The following is a 24,637-nucleotide window of genomic DNA, read 5'->3' as shown; positions in this document are numbered from 1 at the left end:
TTGTATAGTAGGTGGAGGTATAACCCCAATAGTTTGCTTTTGAATGAAAGGACTGCCTATCCTGAGTGGTTCCCTCTGGGTAGTGGAGTCCCAGGGTCTTGGGCCATTCTGAACCTGCGTCCCCATGGGTACCTTGCTGGCATTGGCGCTGTCCTTCTTGCCACGATCCCCTATGGCTGCAATGCAGGCAAAGTACTGGATGACACGTTTTGTGTTCACAGTCTTCCCTGCCCCAGACTCTCCGCTGGAGGCAACAGCAGCAGATTAGAACTGAGCAATACTACACTTTTCTCTTTGAAGCCTGCCTGTTCCCTTCCTATCTTATCCCAGCATCCCATTATCTATCCATTCCATAATCTTGACTTGCCTGAAAATCTTTATATCATCACTTAGCTCCCTCCATACTGTCTTAGAGATACCCTCTTTCCTCCCAGTGCTCTGGTCTTCTCCCAGAAACCCACCCACCCACAAGAGGAAAATGGGTGTGCTTGGGCTGGGGGGATGATGGAGACTCACGTAATAAGGATGGATTGATTTTCCCGGTCTGAAGAAAAGAAGGAGTAGGCATAGGGTTAGGATGTTGAAATAAGAGAGGAACTGGAGGGAATAGAGAGGGTTCCTTCCCGAGGGGTCTCTCACCTGTCAGCATGTACTGATAGGCGTTATCAGAAATGGAGAAGATGTGGGGTGGAGCTTCACTCCTCTTTTTTCCCCTGTAGGCAGCGACCACCTCTGCATTGTACACTGGCAGCCACTTGTAAGGGTTGACGGTGACGCAGAAGAGCCCAGAGTAGGTCTGCAGCCAAGAGAGAGGGACAGAAAGAGGGGAGAGTCAGCAACAGCATAGACGTGTGTGAGGGAAGGGCAAGCAAGGAAGATTCACAGTCAGAAATGAGGAAGACAACAGGCAGAATGTGGCTATTGCTGTGTTTTTCTGGTGTGTGTGTGTTTGTGTGTGTGTGTGAAGGCTAAGAGGGGTGTGTGTGTATGTGTGTGTGTGTGTGTGAAGGCTAAGAGGGGTGTGTGTGTATGTGTGTGTGTGTGTGTGTGTGTGTGTGTGAAGGCTAAACAGGATATGTATGTGTGTGTGAGAGAGTAGATGTGTGTATGTGTATGAAGGCTAAGCAGGGTGTGTGTGTGTGTGTGTGTGAGAGAGAGAGAGAATGTGTGTGTGTGTGAAGGCTAAGCAGGGTGTGTGTGTGTGTGTGTGTGTGTGTGTGTGTATGTGTGTGTGTGTGTGTGTGAAGGCTAAGCAGGATATGTGTGTGTGAGAGTGAGAGTATGTGTGTGTATGTGTGTGAAGGCTAAACAGGGTATGTGTGTGTGTGTGTGTGTGTGTGTGTGTGTGTGTGTGTGTGTGTGTGTGTGTAGTGGGGGTATTGAAGGAGTGATTGATGGAGGCTCCCAGGAATCCTGAACTTAGGGATGGAGACTGGATTTCCCCCTGGATTGTTTTTCTAACACTCTATAAGTTGGGAGCTGATGCCCTGCCACATGTCTTGGACACCTCCTCAGCTGTCCAGAGCTTAATTTGGGACATATTGAAAGACAGGAAACAGGGATCATGTCCCATTTTGGTTCTCCTTTGGGATGATTTAACCTTTTCACTTGAGATGATATGCTTGTTGCTGTAACACAATGCCCTGGTCTGGGTCCTATAACCCCCATAGCTGTGGGCACTCACATAGATCATCCAGGCTGCATAGCGCTCCTTGAGGTTGAAAAGCACGGCCGGCTCATGCAGGAAGGTCAGCATGGCCATATCCTCAATCTTGTCGAATTTGGGTGGGTTCTGCTGCATGATCAGGTCTTCTTTCACCGTCACCGTCTGGCAGGGAAGAGGAGCCCAAATGAGACACTGATAATGCCTCTGTCTGCCCTCCCCAACTTCACTTGCAGGCTCTGCTCTAATAGTTCATAGGCACTGCAGCTGGGAGTGTTCTTGACTAAGGGTCTTCCATCCTAGGTTCTTCCCTTAGCTTGATACTTCAGGCCCCATCTCTCTCACAGAGTCATCCTGTCTCCTCCCTATCTGCCATCCCACAGCTCTCTCCCACCTCTCTTGCCTCCTATCCCTTTTCATAATCTTCCTAGGTCCTTAGCTCTTCTTCTCCTTGCCCAGCTCTGGAATACAGACCCCAAGTCTTCTGATTCTGATCCAGCACCTTCCTGATTAACCACTGTTTTTGTGGGCTAACTCTGTTGGTCAGAGATCATGTCTCTAACACTGTCTAACTAACTCATAAGTACCTGCCCTTGATTATCAGGGGGATAGAGTTGAAAGTTTGAAAGGCTGGATGCAGATCCATTCTTTAATCTCATAGCACCAGCCTTAGAAGGTTGGTCAGTGGGATCCTCTGCTTTGTTCTTATAACAGACCCCAGGTTTCTTAGAGGTTTTCTCCCCCTACCCTAACTCTGCACCTCCCCACAAACAATTCCAGGAGCCTCTCTTTCCCTCTTTGTTCTTCGTTCTCCTGCTCCTCGTTTTTACCTTGCCATTCTCAGTCTCGGCGGTGACCTTGCCCCCCTCTCGGGACAAAATTTTGGCCTTGACGAACTCCTCCTTGTCATCAGGCACAAAGCACTCTGTTCTGATGTCGAAGGGCCGGGTTTGTGCCTCTAGCCTCTCTTTGTCAGACTTGCGTAGGTATTGGGCAGCAGCCCCAAAGTCAGCCAAATTGGTATCACCCATGTTCACAGCAAGCTAGAGGACAGGGCGAGGGACACAACTGGAAGAGTTTTCAGCAACAGGAAAGGGGGAGTGGGAAGGTTGGTGGTTCTCCAGTACCCTTACAGCTGTGACCCAAATGTCATTCGAAGGACAAAGGACTCAGTGGCCTGAAGGAACCAGGTGGCACTGAGCCCAAGGGGCAATGAACTCAAACACACATAGGGGCCCAAAAAACTTCAGTTGTAGGATAGTCAAGGGATAACATTGAATGGAGAGACTTCACCAGGGATGCCTGATCTCCATCTCCCTTCCAGCTCATCCATGACGCCATATTTAGCTCTGGCTTCCTACCTCCATGTATTATCTCTTCTTCCTTCAAAGATCTACTACTTTACCCTTTTCTTTAAAGTCTGAGCTTGAAGCTAAAGGAGGGGCATCTACGAACATGAGACTAGGCAATGAGATAGGATTGAATTCTTCTTCATAGAAGTCAGGGCAACTCAGAGAGCAGATCCCCCGACTTCCCTCCACCTGGCTCCCACCATGTAGCTATCTGTGGCTTTAGGGGAAAGAGAAAAGTCTTGTTCTTACCTGGTTAGATTTTTAGAGAATTAAGAAGAATCCTGGACACTGGGGATGGAAGGTTATGATTAGGGACAGAGAAAGAAAATGCAGACACAGGCACATGAAGAGATTGGAGGAGGGGATAGAGACAGAGACAGAGACATGGAAAGATGAGAGACAGAAGGACAGAGAAGATACAGAAAAGAAGACAGAGAGAAGAAGATCGAGATAATTAATACGCACGAGGCAGAGATAAGCAAAAAAGGCGATCAGGGAAGGAAAAAACGGTGAAACGGAGAATGAACAGAGAAAGTCAAATAAGAATAGACAGATGGAGACATAAGGATCCCAAGGTCGAGGGTGGAGGGGAGACAGAGTGAGAGAGAGAGAGAGAGAGAGAGAGAGAGAGAGAGAGAGAGAGAGAGAGAGAGAGAGAGAGGAGAGACAGAGACAGACAGAGAGACAGAGACAGACAGAGACAGAGACAGTGAAGACAGAGACAGAGAGACACAGAGACACAGAGAGAAAGAGACAGAGAGAGAGACAGAGAGAGAGAGAAGGAATTAATTTTTTTTTACTTTTTCAATAACATTTCTCTCTTAAAATAAAACCCTTCCAAGGGCTGCTGTTTTCTGATGTAGTGCCCTGATCACCCTCCTCCCCATAACCAGAAATTTTATAAAGATAGAAAGTTTCCAATGGAGTTCTCCAGGTGGGTGAGTGGGTATGAGGAATCCAAAGGAGTGAGGGTACCTTCTCTTCTGATCCCACTCCCTCCCACTACCAACACCCCAATTCCAAGGAGGTCAGCGCTCCCCACCTCCCCTCAAGGTGGAGGGAGGGAATCTAGGGAACATCCCTCAGCAGCCACCCCCCTCTTACCTAAGCCAACAGCAGACTGTGCAGCGTCTGTGTCCTCAGAGTTCCTATCTCTTTTATATTCCACCCCCCACTCCCTCTCTCCAAATTAGGACCCATTGTGAGGGACCCTCCCCCTCCCTTTCTCCTCCTAGTTCCTCCCTTGATCCCTTTGACCTCGAGGTGACAGCAGGACAACCAGGCCCCCAGATTTGCCCATGAAAGGTACTTTGCCCCAGCCCCCTGGCTCTGGGACCTTTTTTTAGTCCTTGGGTGCATTCCTCACCTCAGAGGGGCTGATGGGCTGATAATGGTAAGACAGCAGCCTTCTTTCAACACTGTCCTCTCTCCCCACCATACTCCTTACCTCGGTTATTTTTAACCCAAAGGGGGGGTGTGGTAAACTAAACTCATTGTGGGTCACCTTCTCCCCTGTTTGCTTAGTTGCTTGCCCCCTCCACTCTGCCACCATTGAACCCTGTCTCCCCCTGACCCCAACTGGCAAGAAAACTTTGGGCTGATGCCAGGATGACAGAATGAAGTAGGGGAGATTCCCCCCTGGCCTTTCTCTCTGACTCAGTTTCCCCCTCTGGGATGGATAACAAATGCCTCCTACTTTTCAGAGAAATCCTATATGTCTCCCTGGCACCGATGGGGTGCCTTGGTTCTGGGGGACATTTGAGAGCTCTGGAGCTGAAGGAAATAGCTATCTCATACCCTTTCTTCCACCCTTTCAAATTTCTTTGGATAGTGATTATTACTATCTAATATTTCCAGTATATTAATATATAATCAGTACACTCTTCTCCCTCATATACTATCTGTGCATATTTTTACCTGTGCATGTTTTCATACATATACTCAGTCACACACTTAAATTTGCTTTGTCACACACATGCATACAATTATACAGGTACCGTCATCTCTTTGTCCCTGGAGTTGGTGGGAGGAGGCATGGGCAAGGAAAGCCTGGAGGTGTTAATCCTAGGGTCTAAAGGATGGGGTGGTGATGAGGGGCTCCCTTTCATTTGGAGCAGTTGGGGGTGGGATGGGGAACACAGGTGCCAGTGGGGATGGCTGAGAAGCCTGTCATGCTCTGAGATTAACACCCAGGCTTTGAGTTTGGCATCCCTGGCAGTGGTGGAACCTTTATGTCTGCTCCCTCCCTCCCACCAAGAAGACACCTTTTTGGTCCCCCCTCTACTTTCCTCAGGGGTGTTTGCCTTTGCATCTCTTCTGGGGGGATGCTATCGTCAATGGTCCCCCGACTCCTTTTGAACACCCTTGTCTATGCCCTTGGGATGGGCTGCCTCATTGAGGCCGTGTGTGTCAGCCCATAGCAGACCATGCCTGTTGTGACTAAGTGGACACTGTGTCCAGGGAACTAAGCCAGAATTCTACCCCCTCCCAACTCATGCCAGGACACTCTCCCTAGACTCCCCCCTCCTCTCATCCTCTATCCCCTGCCACCTCTCAATATAGCTCTAGGGGTGTGAAAGAGGGAGGGAGGGAAGCCGAGGTCAGCACCCCAGAATGATGGAATTTTCCATTGTAGTCACTGTCCCATGCTATTCCCAGGTCTCCAGGACCCCTTTCCTTACCTAGTATTATGTACCCCCTTCTCCCAAAAAGCTATGTACATAAAATACATAAGGGGTATGCCCCCCAGAATATCTCTTTGTACCTTCACAACATCCCTCCACCAACCAACATGAGCCCCAGATCCCTCCACTATCAGGAGATGTGCACCTCAGATCCCTCTTTACCCCTCCCCCCTCAGGTACCAAATGCCCTATTTCTCTAGACACAGGGTCATTCTATGTCACAGTCGGAACTCTTTACCCCAGAGCCCTATATGTCACTACTTGTCCTTATCCTCCATCAGCCTGGGTACATGATAAAGGGGCTGAGAGTGCCAGGTTAGATGAGGTCAGGTCAGGACAGTGAGAGTAGAGTGTATCCTCAAGGAACCCTGTGTCCTAGGCAAGTTGGTGGGCTAGATGAGGGTATTAGAGTAGGGGAGTAGGGAGTGGTGGTTGAATGGGTGATGTACAGGATCTTGGCGCCTGACAAGAGAGAGAAAGGACAGGGAGGGGTTAAACTGGTTCAGAGACTCTGCTCTTCCAGTCCTGGCCTCTGCACCCCCTTCTCCTTTCCTTTCATCAAGGCTTCCTCCTCCTCCTCCTCCTCCTCCTCCTCCTCCTCTTCCTCCTCCTTCTCCTCCTCTTCCTCCTCCTCCTCCTCGTCCCTGTCTTCCCAAACCCACTCCCCTGCTCGGCTCAGTCACTAGTAGGATGAGAGCTACATCCAGAGAGCAGCGCTTTGAAGGGCCAGGTAAGGGGGGAATGGGGAGCTGCTTCTCTGCAGCTAAAGCAGGCTTTCAGTCTCTGCACCCAGGGGACTCCGCTGACCGCCCTTTGTTTCTAGCTTCCCGTCTGTCTTTTCTTACTCATCCTGACTGTCTTTGCCTCTGCATTCCATGTCTCTGTCTGGGACCTGGCTTTGCTCTAAAGCAGGAGGTTTCCCTCTAATATCTCCCAGGACGACACACTTGCCTTTCCCATCTCCCCCCAACCTTCCAAACCTCTCGGGTCGCCCTCCACATATCTCCATTCACCTCTCCATCTCTTCTTCTCCCCTTCTCTCCTTTCTTGTACCTCTTCTGTCTCTGCATTCTGCTTTCATCCTTTGATTTTGTTCTCTAGACTTTATTATTAAAATGCTGCTTTTGAACAAAAATAGCTTTTCCTCTCTCTCTCTCTCTCTCTCTCTCTCTCTCTCTCTCTCTCTCTCTCCCTCTCCCTCTCCTACTTTCACTAGTCTCATTCCCACTTTCTAGCCTCTTCATTGTAGAGAGGGAAGAGACAAAGAGACCAGGAGAGAATCAGAGACAGAGTGGGGGGAAAATCCTAGGAAAGAGGGAGAGGGGATAAGTAGGAGACTAAGAGAAAAAAGAAAATAGAAAAAGAGGAAAAGAATGGAGAGAGAGAGTGCTTGGAACATGGAAATGCCTCCCTCAGCCTAACCTCCTTTCCATGGGCATTCTGCCCATGTTTCTCTTTTTTCCTCTTTGTCTCTCCTCCTTGGTCATTCTCTGTATCACTTGTCTCCCTAGTTTTCTCCTCTTTCCTTCCACTCATGTCCCCTTCCTCTAGCCCAGGGATTTTTAACCTTTTTGTGTCATGGTGCTCTTGAGCAGTCTGGCGAAGCCTATGGACCCTATGTTTTAGTAAGGGCAAAGGAAGGAAAGATGAATTCATTAGGTACCTACTGTGTGCCAGGCATTGTGCTAAGAGCTTTTTACAAATATTATCTCATTTCATCCTCACAACAGCCTTGGGAGGTAAGTTCTATTATTATCTACATTTCATAGCTGAGGAAACTGAAGCAGACAGAAGTTATGTGACTTGCCCAGGATCACACAGTATATATCCGAGGCTGGATTCAAGCACAGGTCTTCCTGACTCCAGGTCCGCTGCTTTATCTACCATGCTACCTGTTTCTTACATTCATAATGAAAGAAAATACTAAATTTCAGCTACAGGTTGTTCCCATGGAAAACAAAGATGGAATTTTTTTCCTGTCCAAGTTCCCCATAAAATCTATCCATGGATCTCTTGGGTTAAGAATGCCTTCTCCAGCCTCATTCAATGAAGCCCCCACCCCAATGAAGTATTCTTCCTTAGGCGGAATTCTGTAAGCTGTACTGACTCTATCCTAGGGTTGTCTGGGGGGAGTGAGGACTTAAGCTACATAGCTAAGGCTGGGAGTTGGAGGGTAGTAGTAGAAGGGGGTTTCTTTAGGTTTCCCCTTCACCTTCTTTCCATCCTGTCCTATGGGTCTGGAATCAGACACACTTCCATCCAAGGCCTATTGGTGTCCTCTTTTAGCTTGTGCTCTCAGACTTTTCAGTAATGGTGTGTCCAACTTTCCTTCCTCCTGACGTCTCTTCCCACCATCCCTCTATTCTATGACATCCCTGTTCTGCCTCTCTCAGGAGGTGTTGGCCCTCAGGGATCAAGACAACATCCCTCTACCTTGAAAGGGGCAAGAGTGGAGATAGCAGAGGTATAGAAGGAGAGTGAAGGTGTAAAAAAGGAATGTAAGGTCTTAGAGCAATGGGGTCAAATTCGAATAGAAATGGGGGCCTGCAGGTCATGTATTGACTTAGTTTTAAAATGCAATAGTATTTAGAATTTAGTGTATTTTTATTTATTTTTTGTTAAATATTTCTCAATTACATTTTAAATCTGGTTCAGGCTGCACACAGGAATGGTGTGGGCCACATCTGGCCCATGGACTGTGTATTTGACTCCTCTATTCTAGTGGGGGGTAAGCAGACTTCCCTATACCCCAAGGAAAACACTGGGTGAGAAGAAGGGGAAGGAGGCCTCTAAACAGGTACTTGGAGGGGGTGGGATAGGGTAGTGACTATCTCATTAAGTAACATAGAATGCCATGATAGGTGAGGGGCCAATATGACTGCCCATCACATCTGGGTTTAAGTCCTTGTTGACCTTTACAGTGACCTTCCCTGGGACTTAGAAGGTTATTCCCTCATTCAGAAAAACTAGTTTACAAGGCTCACAGCTTTTCCAATATCCCTCAGCAGATGGCTGTTTTCTCTAGATCATCTTTCATCATGGGGTGTGTGCATAGGTCATTATGGCTGGCCCAGATTCAGAGCAAGAGCTTCATAGTCCCATGCCATGATGGAGGTAAGATGACCTTTCACCAAACGTTCTCTAGAGTTTGACCAAACTTCTAAGCAGTCCTATTCTCTTCAGACTCTAGAATGGGTCCTATCTTCTGTCCAGGCCTCCAGTCAGAAGGGAACATCAGGAGGACTCTTTGGTCTGTTTATAAGATCATAGACCATGAGCTAAAAAAGACTTGGAAGCTGGATTTTATTTTTTAATAAATGAGGAAACAGAGGCCCAGAAAAGTTAAGTGACTGTTCAAGGTCATACAGGTTTTAGGTATTAGAGGTAGGAGTTGAACCCGGGTCCTGTGAATCCAGAGTCAGTGCTCATTCCACTGTTTCATGATATATCTTATTCCATGTTATTCTCCATTGGAATATAGGGTAGAATTGGAGCCCTGGCCATCTTGCTGATCCCAAAGTTTAGGGAGAATGGTGCTACTTAAGTATGGATAGCCATACATGGGTGCCCCCTAACTTATTCCCCTGAAGCTTCTCCTTCCCAGTAATTCATCCCATCTTCCCAGGTTCTCTACATCAGGGCACGTGGCGCAGAAGAAAAGGCAGGAGCCAGTGTCTCAACTTCTAGGAGAATTTTTTTATTCTATTTCCTAGGCAGGGTCTATTGTACAGAGACCATGGAGTTGAGAGGACCCATATTTGCATCTCCAGGTCAGTGCAGGACATTGTGGCCTGGCTACTCCTCATTCAAGCCCTTCTGAAAGGAAACAAAGTCCGAGTCAGTTCTGAGGCAATGGAGTCAGGGATCAGGATTATGGGAGAAGGGTCTGCTTCTGGGCTTTGATGGAATTTATGGCGCATTCTGTGGAAAGGACAGATATGGAACTCATTGACAGGTAGAGATTGTGTGGAAGTCTCTTGGGAATAGTGTAAAAGTTCTCCAGAGTTTGGATCACTAGGGGTGTATTGTAAGGGTCAAAGTGGCAGAGGTCAAGAATCTTAGAGGGTTCCGTTTCAGGGATGGTTATGAGCCTGGGTATGATATTCACAGAATCATAGAATTTTAAAGCTAGAAGGGACTTAAAAAAAGTCTTCTCATCAAATCTTCTTGATTTAGAGAAATGGAAATTGAGGCTCAGTCACTGAGAAATGACTTACTGAAGGTGATACAGCTAGTTAGTGGTGATTAGATTTAGAAAAGAGTCTTGGTCTGTTGGGGTATGAAGCCCAATGCTTGAGAAAGCCAGAGGATGAGAAACCTAATGTTTAAGAAACCATGTGGGGAGAGCTGTGTACAGGGTGCCTGATGTACAGGATGATCCTGGAGGGAGGAGTCATTTCTGAGAAAGTGATGGTATCCAGGATGGATGTGTTTGCTGTGGCGAGTATGGGGCACTGGAGATACAATGTCTGGCAATTGGGAGTACCCTACAAGGGGCTCACCTTGGCACTGATGTCACGGCTCTTGGCTCGAAGCTTGTTGACCTGGGACTCAGCAATGTCAGCTCGTTCCTCGGCCTCATCAAGCTCATGTTGGACCTTCCGGAACTTGGACAGGTTGGTATTGGCCTGTTCCTCCTGTGGTGGGGGCAGTGAAAAGATCAGGAAGAAATGACTGGGGGTGGAGTAAGGATAGAAGGGGTTCCTTAAGTTTCTTTGGCTTGGGGAACCAACTCCTTTTCCATTTTGAGCTTCGATTAGATTACTCTGGTTCAAACTCCTGTCTCCAGTGTCCGCTCCCCAGGTTTCCCAACTCCTAGGAAGTGGACGCTTACCGCTTCCTCGGCCTGTCGCTTATAGGCCTTGACTTTCAGTTGTAACTTGTCCACCAGATCCTGCAGCCGAAGCAGGTTCTTTCTGTCTTCCTCTGTCTGCCAGGGAACAGGGATGAAGAAGAAGTCACTGGAGAGCCAACTGACCTTATTTTTTCCTTTTTAATTTTTTAACTATTTATCACTAAATCCTCCACCAGGAACTGTCATTTTCTGCTTTTCACTCACTATCACGGTAATCTCCTTATTCTCATGGAAAAGGAACCAAGGGCAGTGGGAGGCATGAGTTGAGAGTTGACTGGTGAAAAAAAATGAGGTTCTGGGCTTTGGTTCTAGAGATGGCGTTCTCAACTTTTTTAATGTCATGGATGCTTTTTGCAGTTTTATGAAGCCTATGAACTCCTTCTCAGAGTCGTGTTTTAAATGCATGAAATACATGAGATACAAAGAAAAAAAATCATTTTGACATGGAATTATCAAAATATTTTTAAAAATAAGTTCATAGATTCCAGTTAAGAAACCGTACTCTAGAGTAAAAGCTGGGTTTGGTTCTAGAACCTCAGATATTATCTTGAATTGCCAAATGGCAAGTGGTATTTTCCAGGTCTTTGGACAAGTGGCACCACTAGTCATTGTTCCAGAGGCACTGTGGCATTTTAATATTAGGTAGAAAGAACTTTCTCCAGAAACTGATTCTAGAGAACAAAAGCTTAGAGCTGGAGCTAAAAGGGCTATCATCTCTTTTGGTTCTAGTCTAGAGGATTTAAAATATTTCAGGTGTTTTATTCAGGTCTTGAGACCTCTAGAGCACTCTAGGGGATGATTATTTTTATGAACTGTTCTAAAATGTAGTTCTTGAGTTATGCTGGATGATCTTTATTCAGAATACGAGGCATAGTCCTATGATGCTACACTACAAGGTTGAGTTTATCGGGTTGGTCTTTCTAGGGCCTGATGATGTGGAATACGACTAGAAGTTGGGGCATTAGCTGCTGCTTTCTCTATCCCAGGAAAGAGGTAGCTATGCTGAAGGCCAAGGAGAAAAGGCTTACTTTATCTTAGGGGACCTGGTTCTCAAATAGAGCTATCAAACATCTTAGGGTACATGCAGCTTGCAACACTCTTGAATCAGATTAAGATGCAATTGATAGAACATAGAGGATGTTAATATATAGTTTTCTCAGTCAATATGCAGCTTGCAGGGAGCATTCTGTATGGTTTAGCGGCCCCCATTTCTGCTTGAGTTTGATACCATTGGTCAGAGCAAAGGAGCCCAGAACACTCAAAGTGTTCTGAAGTCATAGTTTGGCTCACCTGGTAGGTGAGCTCCTTGATGCGCCTCTCACATTTCCTCATGCCCTTGACTGACTCAGCATTCCGCTTCTGCTCTGACTCAAGCTCGTTTTCCAGCTCCCGCACTCGGGCCTCGAGCTTCTGCAGCTGCTTCTTGCCCCCCTTGAGGGCGATCTGCTCGGCCTCATCCAGCCTGTGCTGCAGGTCCTTGATGGTCTGCTCCATGTTCTTCTTCATCCTCTCCAGGTGGGCACTGGTGTCCTGCTCCTTCTTCAGCTCCTCTGCCATCATGGCAGCCTGGGGTGTGTGGAGAGAGGGAGAGAGCCTCCTTTAGGTCTAGGCACACCCCTGGCCATGAAGCAGCATTGGTCAGGAGTAGATGGTGGGTTCTCTACTCACGTCAGTGATGGCCTTCTTGGCTTTCTCCTCAGCATTCCTGCACTCCTGTACTGCCTCTTCCACTTCTGTCTGGAGCTGAGACAGGTCTGCATCCATCTTCTTCTTCTGGTTAATTAGGCTGGTGTTCTAAATTGGGGGGTGGGGAGAGAAACAAAGAAAATTCATGACTCACTGGATTGGCCATATCCCAGGGTGCTTTACCCCCAACCATAAACTGAGCCAAGTCTAGTTCCTTTATCTAAAAGCACATAAATAATGGCAGCTTTTACAGTTGTCTTTGGGTATATTTATATGCTATATACTATTATATTTTGTACTTAAAGGTTTCCAAAACACTGTGGGCTCAAGGACTGTTATCTCCATTTTACAAAGGAGTAAATTGAGATCTCAGAAGTTAAGTGACTTGCCCATGGTCACACAGCTATTGAATTTCTGAGGTGAGATTCGAATCTGGTTCTCTCAATTCTAAGTTTTAGTCCTCTTTCCACTGCTTCCACACTACCTTTATAAATAAATATCCTACTTGAATAATCCTGGCATAAACAGATATATAATCAAAGGATCACAGGGTCTAGTCCTGGAAGGGATTTATTCCAGTGCCTTCATTTTACAGATGAGGAAACTGAGGCTGGAGGTGTCAAAGAGACATATTTAAGCTTGATGCCAGAAAAATTATCTATCTAACACAGAGCAATCCATTAAGTCCATTCAAAGCTCTTTCTCATTGATGGTCTTTAAGCATAGGCTGGATGACCATTTGTTGGGGCTGGTATGGTGAAAATTCTTTTTTGGAGGAGTTCTAATCAGACTAGATGCCTGCTGGGTCCTTTCCAATTCTAAAATTCTGTAATTTTGTGTTATGTGCTATACTCAGAGATGATACCCAACAAGTGGTTTTGTTCTAGACCACTTTCTCTGGTGGTATTGTTAAAAATCACAAAATACGCTAGAGCCAGCTCAGGCTGGAGAGCCAGTTGTTAAATTAAGCGTGAACACTTACACCTCAAAATCAGCAAACTACAAACAGGGCTTCATGTGTTACTTTATTGATTTGCACACTTAAGAAAGTGATGCAGATTAAATATAAAAGTATGGCACTCTTCAGAGAGCTGGTTGTTAAATATTTACCAGCACACCTTTTGTACACTGACCAGTGGAGTTCCCTTCTCACCTGGGAGTGGAGCAGCTGCACCCTTTCACTGGTCTCAATGAGTTCCTGCTCAGCCAGCTTCCGGGCCCTTTCTGTCTGTTCTACCACAGCCCGTAGCTCCTCAAGTTCTGCCTGTAGCAGATTGTTACGGCGTTCCACAATGGCGATGTTCTCCTTTAGGTCATCATTGACCCGAACCGCATCGTCCAGTTGGATTTGGGTGTCCTGAGAATGAGATAAATGGGCATTAGATAGGATAATGGCAGCAGTATCAACTGATGGTGGATGAGAGTGCCCCCCTCAGGGCTGAGCTGAGCAGCTGTGAGATCCACAAAGGGCTCAAAAGCTTGGAGTTCCCATTCCTTCAAACGGTGACTGATATCCCTGACATGACCTTTGGGTGGCTGCTCCAGGCACCAGAGTTCTAGAGCCTGTACCAGAACTTGCTCCTAATATAGGATCATAGATTTAGACCTAATAGAGATCTTGGAAGCCATCTAGGACCTCCTTTGTCCTCTAGGATAAAGACCTGGGCCTGGAGTTAGGGAGACCTGAGTTCTAATCTGGTCTCAGACACTTACTAGTTGTGTGACCTTGGGCAAGTTACTTAATCTCTCTTTGCCTCAGTTTCCTCAACTGTAAAATGGGGATAATAATAGTATTTATCTTCCACGGTTGGATCAAGTGAGATAACATTTGTAAAGTGCTTAGCACAGGGCCTGGTACATAGTAGGCATTATATAAACGTTAGCTATTATTATTGTTGGGCAGCTAGATGGTGTAGCGAACAGAGTGTTGGATGTGAAGTCAGGAAGATCTGAGTTCAAATCTAATCTCAGACACTTACTAGCTGTTATCCTGAGCAAGTTACTTAACCTTTTTTGCCTTAGCTCCTCATCTGTAAAATGAGCTAGAGAAGGAAACTGCAGAACCACTTCAGTATCTTTGCCAAGAAAACCCCAGGTGGGATCAGGAAGAGCTAGAAATGACTGAACAAATGAACAAAATTATTATTATCATTATCTAGTCTAACCCCCTCATTTTACATATGGGGAAACTGAGGCCTGGAGAGGCCAAGTGACTTGCCCTAGGTAGTGGAGGCAGGATTTAAATCTGGGTCCACATCTCCAAATTCATTGCCCTTTTTATGGAACACTAAACAGTTGTCAAAACACCACCATGGTGGTGGGTGATGGTGGGAATGCCTCTGGTTCTGAGAAAACGGACATACCTTGAGCAAACCCTGCAGGGTCTTGACTTGCTTCTGGGCCTCTGCTGCTATGCGATTTGCATGGCTGAGCTGGATCTCCATCTCATTGAGGTCTCCCTCCATTTTCTTCTTCACCCGGAGGGCCTCATTCCGGCTTCGGGTCTCAGCATCCAGGGAGGTCTGCAGAGAGTCCACTACCCGGAGGTGGTTGCGCTTGGCCTGTTCCATTTCCTCATCCTTCTCTGCCAACTTCCGTTCAATCTCTGCCTTGATCTGGTTGAATTCCAGCTGTGCCCGGAGGATCTTTCCCTCTTCATGCTCCAAGGAGGCCTGGGGGGATGAAGGAGAAGAACTAAGAGTGAGTGGCTTTTAGGACCATGCAAACACAAGGAGGGACAGATAGGTGTGGCAAGTTATAGAGGCTGAGTGAGGTTGAGCATAAGGGAAGGAGGAGAGGCAGGGTGGCATAGTGGATCCTGAGATGGACTGAGACAGGGCAACCTTGGCTCCAACATCACCTCTACACACTGACTGAGTGAGCCTGAGTAAGTCACTTGACCCCTCATTGCCCCAGGCAACTAATTTTCTAAGAGTATATCTTGCCAAATTTGCACTGATTACTCTCTGAGGAGCTCCCTATTTCAACAAAATTACAGGTTGAGTCAAAAAAAGAATAATGGGATGGGAGATGGAAGTGATACAGAAGAAAAAGAAGGTTGGACACCTAAGGGCAGGGGTTTCACAGACAGAGGAGAGGTAATAGAAAAACAACAGAGCAGAAAGAAAGAAGGGGGCTCCCATGAGATGAAACAGAGAAGACAGGTACAACGTGATTCAAGGAGAAGAAAGAGTTCTTGCTTTGAATCTCAGCTTTGCCACCTACTACCTCGATGACCTGGGGAGAGTTATTTAGGCGATTCAGTTTCCTCATGTTTCAAAGGACAGAGTCAGACCACATGACCTTTAAGGCCTTTTCAAGGTCAAAATCTATAAGCCTACGATCTGGGAGATACTGAAAAGATGGAAGTGGAGATGGATAAGTGGATGGAATTTGAAAGACAGGACAGACATAGAGAAATAGAGATAAGAGAGAATGGGAATAAGTCGCTGGGGAAGGAAGGCAAGAGACAAAGAGGAGAAGGGCAATATGGGATACCAGGCCTCTCTCACCTCTGCTTCCTCTAGGGCTGACTGCAGTTCCAGCTTCTCTGCCTCCAGCTGTTTCCGGATTTTCTCCAGCTCATGGATACTCTTCCCACTGGAGCCCAACTGTTCCGTCAGGTCTGAGATCTCCTCTGTGGGTCAAAGACAGAAGACCTGGTTATGGGGTCCTAGGTATGATCCTGCAGGGGAGGGAGCCTTTAACTGCCAGATCATCAGGATTCCCCAGGAGGGCCATGGCTGACATACTGTCATTTCCTTCCTGAACCATCAATTAAACAAGAAGGTGGGAGATAACGGTGACAGGGCCAACTCATCACTGTGTCTGCTTCTGCCTCCTCCCTGACTCACCTTGGAGGTTCTTGTTTTCTCTCTTGAAGGTCTCCAGATGCTCTAGGGATTCCTCATAGGCATTCTTTAACTTGAAGAGCTCTGTGCTGAGGGAACGAGCCTCCTTCTGGGATGATTCTAGCTCTGACTGAGACTCCTCATATTTCTGCTTCCACTCGGCAAGGATCTAGACAAAGATGGACTAGGTCACTCGACAGGTTCCTGACTCCTGCTGTTCTGTCAGCTCCACCCCAAGGGTTCTGGGCTGGAGGCTCCATGATCTGTCTCCTTCATCCCCAGGAGAGTCTGGCCCTTTTACTACAAATGGCTCTCTTCCATTTGCCCCTCTAGTGCTATCTTTCTTTCTTTCTCACCTTCTTCCTGTATCATGTCTCTTCTCCTTCTTGCCTTTTCCTCTTTCTTCCTCTCCCTCATCTCTCTACTTGGATTCCCCCATCTTAATCTTCCTCCTCATCTTTCTCTCCTAGTCCCCTTTCCCCCTCCTTTTCTTCCACACCTTGTCCAAGTTTCTCTGAATCTTATCAAGGGCCAAGGATGGGGAATAAGTCACTCAACAAGTTCTCCAGGCTCCACTCCCCTCAGCCCTATTCCTGGGGCCTCCTTCCATATCCACTCCCTGACCTATTTCTCTTCTACATCCTCACCTTCCTTGCCTTCATCTTCTTGGCATTCCTAGCCTCCCATCTTCCCATCCCCTTGGCTTCCTCTCCCCAAATCTCTCTCTTTGCCTCCTCCATGCTCTTGCCTTTGGGCATCACTCAGCTTCTCTTGGTCTTTTTTGGCCCCTCTGACTCTTATCTAGCTTTCTCTTTCTTCTGTTCACCTGCCTCTTGTCCTAGCCCCATTGTGGGGATTCTACCCCCTTTATCTTTTCTTCCTTCTTCATTTGTAGCATGGCCCATCCAGGCAGAAGGATTTTATTTGGCATCATGGTACCTGGAATTTAATCCTGGGTTTGCCCCCTGATACCTTCATGACACTGGGCAAGTTAATTTCTTGCTTTGTAAGATGAAGGCATTGTCATAATTGTCCTTTAACTTCCCTTCAAGCTCTAAGTCTTGTACCGGATGAGTCCTCTGACCCTCTGGCAGTCACTCCCCATCCTGCCTGTCCTCACCTTGTCAAAGTTCCTCTGTTTCTTGTCCAGAGCAGCAGCAGCAGCATTGGACCGTTCCACATCCACCATCAGGTCCTCAATTTCATTCTGCAGTCGGTGCTTGGTCTTCTCCAGGGATGAGCACTTGGCATTCACAGCCTCCACAGCCTCCTCTGCATCCTGCAGCCTCTGGGCCAGCTTCTTCCTGCCCAGGGTGGAGGTGGGAGGCAAAGGGAAGCAGCATGAACCTTCTGGGCATACCTACGGCCTGCAAGGCCACTAGATTAATCTAGAACCTTGTTAGAGAAACCTAGAGCAGCCTGAGGCTAGGTACCAGACTGAGCTAGGCAACACACAGACAGTAGTGACTCAAGACCAGTGGCTATTGGGAGTCTTAGAATCCTTCTTAGAGAAACCTAGAACAGTCTTCAGCCAGGCATCAGAGTGATCTAGAGAACATGCAAATAGATTAGTGACTGGGAGAGGAGCTGAGAGCATGGAAATGGGTGATCCAGAACCCATGCTAGAGAAACCTAGGACAGACAATCTAAGAACAGGTAGCAGCACAATCTAAAGCACACAACATTGACACAGAGTCCCCATGACATTCACTTAAGACAAGGAATACCAACACCATACTGAAAAAGGAGATGTCTTTATAACTTAGTGTAAAGTTCTAGATCAAAAGAATGATGGAAAACTACAATTCCTACATTGAGATCATATACCCGGCCACGCAGCCCTTCCCAGGGCATCAAAGCCCTGCCACATGTCGTAACTCTCTGCACACAGACAAACCTTTTGTTCGTCTTATATTCAAATCCAAAACATAACGCGAGCAAAAAGCTTCCCTGAGAGGAGAAGATGCAGGAGTAGGGGAAAGGGTTTGCTTCCCACCCCCAAAGAGCTTCTTGAAGAGAGGTCGGGCCCTGGAGCCCTGAGCCTGGCTTATGCTCTATATAGTGACAGGGAGGACTGGGGAGACCCCAGGGACTCACTTGGCCTCTTCTAGCTCCTCAGTCCTCTGGATGGCGTCCGTCTCATACTTGGTCCTCCACTGTGCCACCTCTGAGTTGGCCTTGGATAGGACACGCTGCAGCTCAGCCTTGGCCTCAGTCTCCTCCTCATACTGCTCCCTCAGAAGGTCACAGTCATGCCGGGAGGATTGCAGGGCATGTGCCAGGGCATTCTTTGCCTAGGAGTAGAGTGGGTGGAAGAGGAAGACAATATATGGACCATTTGTGGGTACAGTAGTGAGAAATCCCATGTTCCATCCTCCATGATGGTTTTCTCCCATCAGTTTCCTGGCTATTAACTTTTTCTCAGAGTCCACCCTTAGTCTTTATCCCTAGTCAATACATTAAATAAATATATAAGTATTCTCTGAGAACTTATTCGATGTCATAGGATCATGGGTTGAAAGCTAGAAGGGACCTTAAAGGCTATAGGGTCTAACCCCCTCACTTTACAGATGAGGAAAATGAGGCATAGAGAGATTAAGAAGCTTGCCAGGGTCAAACATCTGGGCTGTATCTGAGGTGCATTTTGAGCCTGGGTCTTCCTGACTCCAAGGTCAGTACTCTATCCACGATTCCATGCTATGTCTACGATTCAAAGCTGGTAGACTCTACAAGATCCTCATTTTGCAGATCAGAAAGCTGAGGCCTAGAGACATTATAGAACTTGGCCAAGGTCACAAAGTAAGTGTCTGAGCCAGGGTTCAAAGCTGTTTCTTTTGACTCCAGAGCCAGTGTCGCATCATCATGTTCTACCAAGGGTGTTCATTCATCCCATTCTTGCCATCTCTCCATTTCCTCTCATGCTCCTCTATCTACCTATTAGCTCTCTTTCTTTTCCTAGATCAGAGGTGGGGAACCTGTGATCTCAAAGCCACATGTAGCCCTCTAGGTCCTCAAGTGTAGATTCCATCAAAGGGTCACACTTGAGGACCTAGAAGGCCACATGTGGCCTCCAGGCTGCATGTTCTCCACCCCTGCTTTAGGTCATCTCTAAGTCCTTCATACTCAGTAGGAACAGAGGCCTCTGTAGAGCTCAAGTTGGTGAAAGAGACAAAGAGAAGGGGCCAAGCATCCCTTGGAATACATTCCTTTTGAAGGTCTGGGAGGTCTCACTTTGGGGTGTGTGAGAAGGAAATGAGGGAGCTGGGGTAGTTGCTAATTTCTCCACCAGAAGAGTGTTTAGGGGACTGAAAGTGGATGAGAAGTGTAGCCTCACCTTGACCTCCTCTTCCAGCTGCCTCTTGAGATCTTCCATTTGCTGGGTGTAGGTGAGCTTGCCTCGGGTAAGCTGGGAGATCAGAGCCTCCTTCTCATCCAGCTGGCGGGACAGCTCACCTGGGGAAGCAGAGAGTACTTGTTTAGTTCCTGAAGGTCAGTCATCCCCTTTCCTATCCAAAAATCCTGTTCTGATCCTTAGTCTCAGATTTTTGGAATGATTCATAGCAGAGACTTTTAGTGTGTGTATGTGTGGGGGGTGCTGGTACTGGTGGTAGTGATCTTGTGGGCCTACCTAGCAATGTGATTGATTTAGGGAGTGAGGTGGCCCAGGCCCATTCCTATTGTAGGGGAGGATGTTGACCTTTCATGGAGCCCCCCAGTTCAGTTTAGACCATCCTCACCATTTTCTGTCTGCAGCTTGGCCCTTTGGCTGGTGAGGTCATTGACAGAACGCTGTGTCTCCTCTGCCTTGCTGCGATGCTCATTCATTTGGTCTTCCAGGGTTCGGCACATCTTCTCCAAGTTAGCCTGAGGATAAAGAGAGGAATGAAAAATGAAGGATAGGGATACGATATAAAGATCTGGAGTCTGAGAGTGAGGCAGTAAAGGAGAGTGGAAGGTGGAGAAAACAGAGCCAAAGACACTGAGGGAAGGAGTCCATGAACAAAAGAAACTGCTGAGTGAAGAAAGGGAAGAAAATGAAAGAAGAGACTAGCAGCACATTTATATAAGGCTTTCTGATTTACAAAGCACCTTACAAAGGTTAACCTGTTTGATCCTCACAATTACCTATGTGGTAGGTGCTATTATTATCTTCATTTTACAGATGAGGAAACAGAGGCAGACAGAGGTTAAAAGTCACACAGCTAGTAAGCATCTGACGCTAGATTTGAACTCAAGCCTTTCTGAGTCCAAGTCCCATGCTCTATCTACTATCTGCTTATGATAGGAAAGAAGAAATGGTCGAAGAAGGATGAGAAGAAACACAAGGGAGATAATAAAGTGGATGTCAAGATTGGTAAAGGAATAAAGAGGAGATGGTGAGTAGATGGAATGAGGGAGAGGACATGGAGGGTGAGAGACCCAGCCACCATGCCTCCTCTGTAGAGCTCTTACTTTGGCCTTGATGATCTGCTCCATGTTGGAGGTGACATCATCCAGCTCCAGCTTGAACTCACTCTTCTCCTTCTCCAGCTTCTGCTTGACCCTCTGCAGGTTGTCAATCTGCTCTCCCAGCTCAGCCACGCTGTCTGCGTGCTTCTTGCGCAGGGCGGCTGCCGTGGCCTCATGCTGCAGCGTCGCCTCTTCCAGGTCCCTCCGCATCTTCTGGAACTCAGCCTCCCTCTTCTTGTTCATCTCAATCTGGACAGAAGTGGCTCCTCCAGCCTCTTCCAGCCTCTCACTGATTTCCTCCAGTTCCCTGGATAAGTCTGAGCGCAGCTTCTCCACTTTGGCCCGGGCTGTCCTCTCTGCTTCCAACTCCTCTTCTAGCTCCTCAACTCGAGCCTGGGGACAGAGAGAAGAGATGTCACTTACTCAGAGATTCAGAGTCGTCTGTCCATTGTGGAACTCCCAAGTCAACATCTGAGCTCTAATATGCCATGTTCTAAAAGTTATAGGATCATAAATTTAGAGCTAGAAGGGATTTATGAGCAACTTGAACCCAACCCTCATTTTACATATGAGAAAACTAAGGCTCAGAGATATTAAGTGACTTCCACAGCTTCCAAAGCAGTAGAGGATGGATTTGAATCTAAGTCCTTCTGATTTAATGTCCTCAGCTCTCTATCTACTCTGCCAAATTGCCTCTCTGACTATAGCATCCCATAGGCCTAAATTCTATAGGATCTAAACAGTTCTGAAAAATCACCTTGAAATGAATCCCCATTTGTTTTTAAAGACTTTGGAGGATAACATGCTGCTTACAGAATGAAAGGTATTGAAACTAGCTCTTAAAGTGGATTGAAGTCCCTTGTTCAAAGATCTGTGATTGCCATTTACAATATTTTTGTAGTGACTCAAATGAAGAGGGGGAGTTGTTTGTCTCTTGCTTAAGACCAGAAGGACCAACAATATGACCTAGAACTTTGAAAAAGTCAAAGAATCAGGTTGAAGCATCAACCTTTGGAGACATGGGAAGGCCAGATTCTGGATTAGTAAGTCTTTGTTCAGTGAATGAGTTCAAACCTTCTATATTCCAGAGGGAGGTTCATGACTATTGATTGTCATGGGCTATCTCAAAAAAATGTCAAATCTCAGCATATTTTTGGCTTAAAGTCCTTTAAAACTGAGGCTTATCAGGTGAAAATGCAGATCAACCCCTTCTTGAGAAGGTTTTCTTTTTCCTGTGTTCAAAACCATCATCATTTTCAACATTAACTCCTGAAAATCAAGAAAAATCAAGAAAGTAGGTCTAATTTTATCCTTTCAGTAGCCAAATGCTATTGTGGAGAAGACCATTAGAATAGGCAATGTCCAATGTTGAGTTTTTGTAGACATTTTTGGAAGAAGGAGAAAATGAGAGGGAGGAAGAAGGTAAGAGAGGATTTGAAGCCATCCTCTACCACATATTACCTGTGTAACCTTGGGCAGGTCATTGAACCTCTTTAGACTTTAATTTCCTCATCTATAAAATGAGGAAGCTGGACTAGAAGGTTCTAAATCTCTGATCCCATTCAAGGTGATAAAGGTCAAGTGAGAGAAGAGTGAAAAATGAAAGATAAGTAGTGGTAAGGTAAGACTGGATTCAATGATTGCTAAGGGCCTTCCAGTTTGAGAATTCTGAATCTGTCATGATGAGAACAGAAAGGAAAGGAGAGAACTATATGACTATAATTCTGGGAAATATAAGCCAGTGGCTTGTTTCACCCAAGGAATCGAAGATTGAGGAAGGAGGAGGTGACAGGCTACAAGTGTAAGAATGACTATTATGAGCAAGAGTTGTAATTCATCCCAGTAACATAGCAGAATAAGTAGACTTCATTGTCTTCCCTAAGGAGGTTCTAGGAATATTAGGCAATAACACTTGCCTTGGGAGGAAAGGAGCATGTAACATGGCCTTCTAGTGGAAAGCACCTCTGGATTGGTAGTTGGCAAATCCAGGTTCAAATCTTGAACATGCTACTTACTACCTGAATGATCTTTGGAAATCACTTAACTTTCCTGAACCTTAGTTTTCGCAGTTGTAAAAATAAGAGACTTGGGTTATATGATCTCTAACTTCCTTTCTAGTTCTATCATCCTTTGAATTCCCACAATGTTGGACTTGAAAGCAAGTTAGAGCACTGTCTGATGGACTGGGTGTCCATTTTGTGATGACTTGCTCCCCATACCCACAACCTGACTCAGCGTAGTGGTGGTGCCTGTTGATGCTAAATAGAATAGCAAGTTCCTGCTTTTCAGCCAAGAAAGGGCTGGATAATCCTTCATGAGATTGTAGGTGTATCCCCATTTTCTTCTTGACTCATTCTTGATGGAGTTCTAGGCCTCAACCCTATCCAACAAGGTCTAATCACATAAGCAGGGGGAGCCATGGAAGGAGTGGTTGGGAAAGCCAAGAACTAGACAAAGGATTTCTGTGCCTCATGACTTGTGTACCCATCTCATTTCCAGGCCTTACCTGTAGCTCTTTGAGTTTCTTCTGCAGTTGGCTGCCCAGAGCTTGCTCATCTTCAATTCTTGCATTGAGAGCATTCAATTCAAAGTCCTTCCTGTGGAAGAGCGGGGTATGAGGGTGAGAGAGAGACAACAGGCAAGTCTTGAAAGGACCTCCCTATTTATGCTAGGTGGCATAGTGAATAGAGTGCCAGTCTGAAGTCAGGAAAACCCATCTTCCTGAGTTCACATCTAGCCTCAGATACTTGTTAGCTGTGTGATCCTGGGCAAGTCTCTTAACCCTGTTTGCCTTGGTTTCCTCATCTGTAAAATGATCTGGAGAAGGAAATGGCAAACCACTCCAGTATCTTTCCCAAGAAACTCCAAATGGGGTCATGAAGAGTTGGACACAACTGAAATGATTGAACTTATGGAGAGGTGACAGATACCTTTAGGATATACTGGAGTCACTACAGGGGCAGCCTAATCACCAATATCTTTTATGCCTATAGTTCCTATACTTTGAAAACTGGACTTTATCATAGAGGAAAGACCTTTTGACTGAGAGTCAATAGACCTGGATTCTAGTCAACGTTCTGTCGTTAACTAGCTGTGTAATCTGGAGCAAGTCACTTGAACTCTTTGGGAATTTCAGCTATGCCTCATCATCTGTATAATGAGGAATTGGACTAAATGATGTCTAAGTTCCTTGTAAAAAAATCATTGGAAATAATCTAGATGACCTGTACTCTTCTAACTCTATAATTCTACGGCTCTACGATTTTGTGATCTTGGATCAAACTTAACCCTTTTTTTTCTGAGCTTCCTAATCTGTAAAATAAGTACAATATTTGTCCTACATACTTTATTGCTCATTTTAGAATCCAGTAAGATTATTAATTCATTCACTGATTCATAGTTATGAACAACAATTTTAATAATAATAGTGATTGTACTTTATAGTGCTACATAATTTTGAGGTATTGTTTTTATGAATGAACCCTAGTGAAATTAGGTAGTTGGGAATCTCAGAATACCACAATCTCTAAAAAATGGAAATTAAAGGCAAGAGAGAGACATATGGTGGGTAGTTGTAGTATATGATCTAGGCCAAGTATGAAATGACATAAAAAGATAAAATCAAAGAAAAAGATGTATGGCTGGTCATATCAGAAGAGCAAAGGATAATAAAAAGACAGCCCTTGGCTTCACTGATTCCCTGCCCTCTCTCTTCCCCCCTCCCAACCCCCCCCTCCCACACACACTTAAGAAGGCAGAAAGCAGAAGCTTGGGCCTATCTGTGTGATTCCATAACCAAAATAATTTTTCCTAGCTAAGTAAGGAATGGGAAGATGGTGGGTGACACTGTACTTTTTCAGCCGCTCATCCAACTGCTGCTTATCATTCTCCAGGTCCATGATGCTCTCCTGAGTCAGCTTCAAGTCACCTTCTAGCTTTCGCTTCGCTCGCTCTAGGTCCATCCGAATCTTCTTCTCCTGTTCCAGGGATCCTTCCAGCTGGCATGGAGAAAGAAAATAGGCCAACAACTCAGGGTGAGATGGAGATCCTGCCCTGGTAAACTTGTGAGGTCAGTCACTCCAGGAATTGAGAAATCA

The 24,637-nt window shown here is 46.2% G+C and overlaps 2 protein-coding genes and 1 long non-coding RNA gene across 35 annotated transcripts in view; 1 reads left to right on the top strand and 2 right to left on the bottom strand.

Moving 5' to 3' along the window:
• The window catches only part of LOC140514109 (myosin-6), a 46,308-nt gene extending 42,125 nt beyond the window's left edge, over positions 1 to 4,183 (bottom strand). The window contains exons 1-7 of the mRNA XM_072624132.1: positions 4,120 to 4,183; positions 3,265 to 3,303; positions 2,494 to 2,706; positions 1,685 to 1,828; positions 640 to 796; positions 517 to 544; positions 133 to 244 (exon numbers count right to left, since the gene is read on the bottom strand). Of these exons, the coding sequence (XP_072480233.1) occupies positions 133 to 244; positions 517 to 544; positions 640 to 796; positions 1,685 to 1,828; positions 2,494 to 2,694 (642 nt within the window). The 5' untranslated portion in view covers positions 2,695 to 2,706; positions 3,265 to 3,303; positions 4,120 to 4,183. The remainder of the gene's footprint in view (positions 1 to 132; positions 245 to 516; positions 545 to 639; positions 797 to 1,684; positions 1,829 to 2,493; positions 2,707 to 3,264; positions 3,304 to 4,119) is intronic.
• A 2,106-nt stretch (positions 4,184 to 6,289) lies between these two features.
• Positions 6,290 to 24,637, top strand: part of LOC140514249 (uncharacterized) — a 37,924-nt gene continuing 19,576 nt past the window's right edge. For 21 of the 28 annotated variants that reach the window (XR_011970501.1, XR_011970486.1, XR_011970514.1 and 18 more), the window contains exons 1-2: positions 15,832 to 15,917; positions 24,434 to 24,609. This is a non-coding gene — a long non-coding RNA (uncharacterized lncRNA). Of the gene's footprint in view, positions 6,430 to 14,855; positions 14,941 to 15,767; positions 15,918 to 19,497; positions 19,581 to 20,376; positions 24,610 to 24,637 lie in introns of those variants that run through there. The other 7 variants (XR_011970502.1, XR_011970490.1, XR_011970504.1 and 4 more) reach the window with 5 other exon arrangements.
• The window catches only part of LOC140514248 (myosin-7), a 33,337-nt gene continuing 18,075 nt past the window's right edge, over positions 9,376 to 24,637 (bottom strand). For 4 of the 6 annotated variants that reach the window (XM_072624395.1, XM_072624396.1, XM_072624394.1 and 1 more), the window contains 16 exons: positions 24,393 to 24,538; positions 23,047 to 23,137; positions 20,544 to 20,933; positions 19,829 to 19,955; positions 19,426 to 19,544; positions 18,189 to 18,385; positions 17,212 to 17,395; positions 16,095 to 16,260; positions 15,753 to 15,877; positions 14,604 to 14,912; positions 13,394 to 13,597; positions 12,223 to 12,348; positions 11,845 to 12,120; positions 10,534 to 10,629; positions 10,202 to 10,336; positions 9,376 to 9,515 (listed from right to left, as the gene is read on the bottom strand). In XM_072624395.1, the coding sequence (XP_072480496.1) occupies positions 9,495 to 9,515; positions 10,202 to 10,336; positions 10,534 to 10,629; positions 11,845 to 12,120; positions 12,223 to 12,348; positions 13,394 to 13,597; positions 14,604 to 14,912; positions 15,753 to 15,877; positions 16,095 to 16,260; positions 17,212 to 17,395; positions 18,189 to 18,385; positions 19,426 to 19,544; positions 19,829 to 19,955; positions 20,544 to 20,933; positions 23,047 to 23,137; positions 24,393 to 24,538 (2,712 nt within the window). In that variant the 3' untranslated portion in view covers positions 9,376 to 9,494. Of the gene's footprint in view, positions 9,621 to 10,201; positions 10,337 to 10,533; positions 10,630 to 11,844; positions 12,121 to 12,222; positions 12,349 to 13,393; positions 13,598 to 14,603; positions 14,913 to 15,752; positions 15,878 to 16,094; positions 16,261 to 17,211; positions 17,396 to 18,188; positions 18,386 to 19,425; positions 19,545 to 19,828; positions 19,956 to 20,543; positions 20,934 to 23,046; positions 23,138 to 24,392; positions 24,539 to 24,637 lie in introns of all 6 variants that reach the window. The other 2 variants (XM_072624399.1, XM_072624398.1) reach the window with 2 other exon arrangements.

This window comes from Notamacropus eugenii, chromosome 7 (assembly GCF_028372415.1).
Source record: "Notamacropus eugenii isolate mMacEug1 chromosome 7, mMacEug1.pri_v2, whole genome shotgun sequence".
NCBI classification, from domain to species: Eukaryota; Metazoa; Chordata; class Mammalia; order Diprotodontia; family Macropodidae; genus Notamacropus; species Notamacropus eugenii.
Note: the sequence above shows the minus strand (reverse complement) of the source record. Positions and strands in the feature narration are given on the sequence as shown.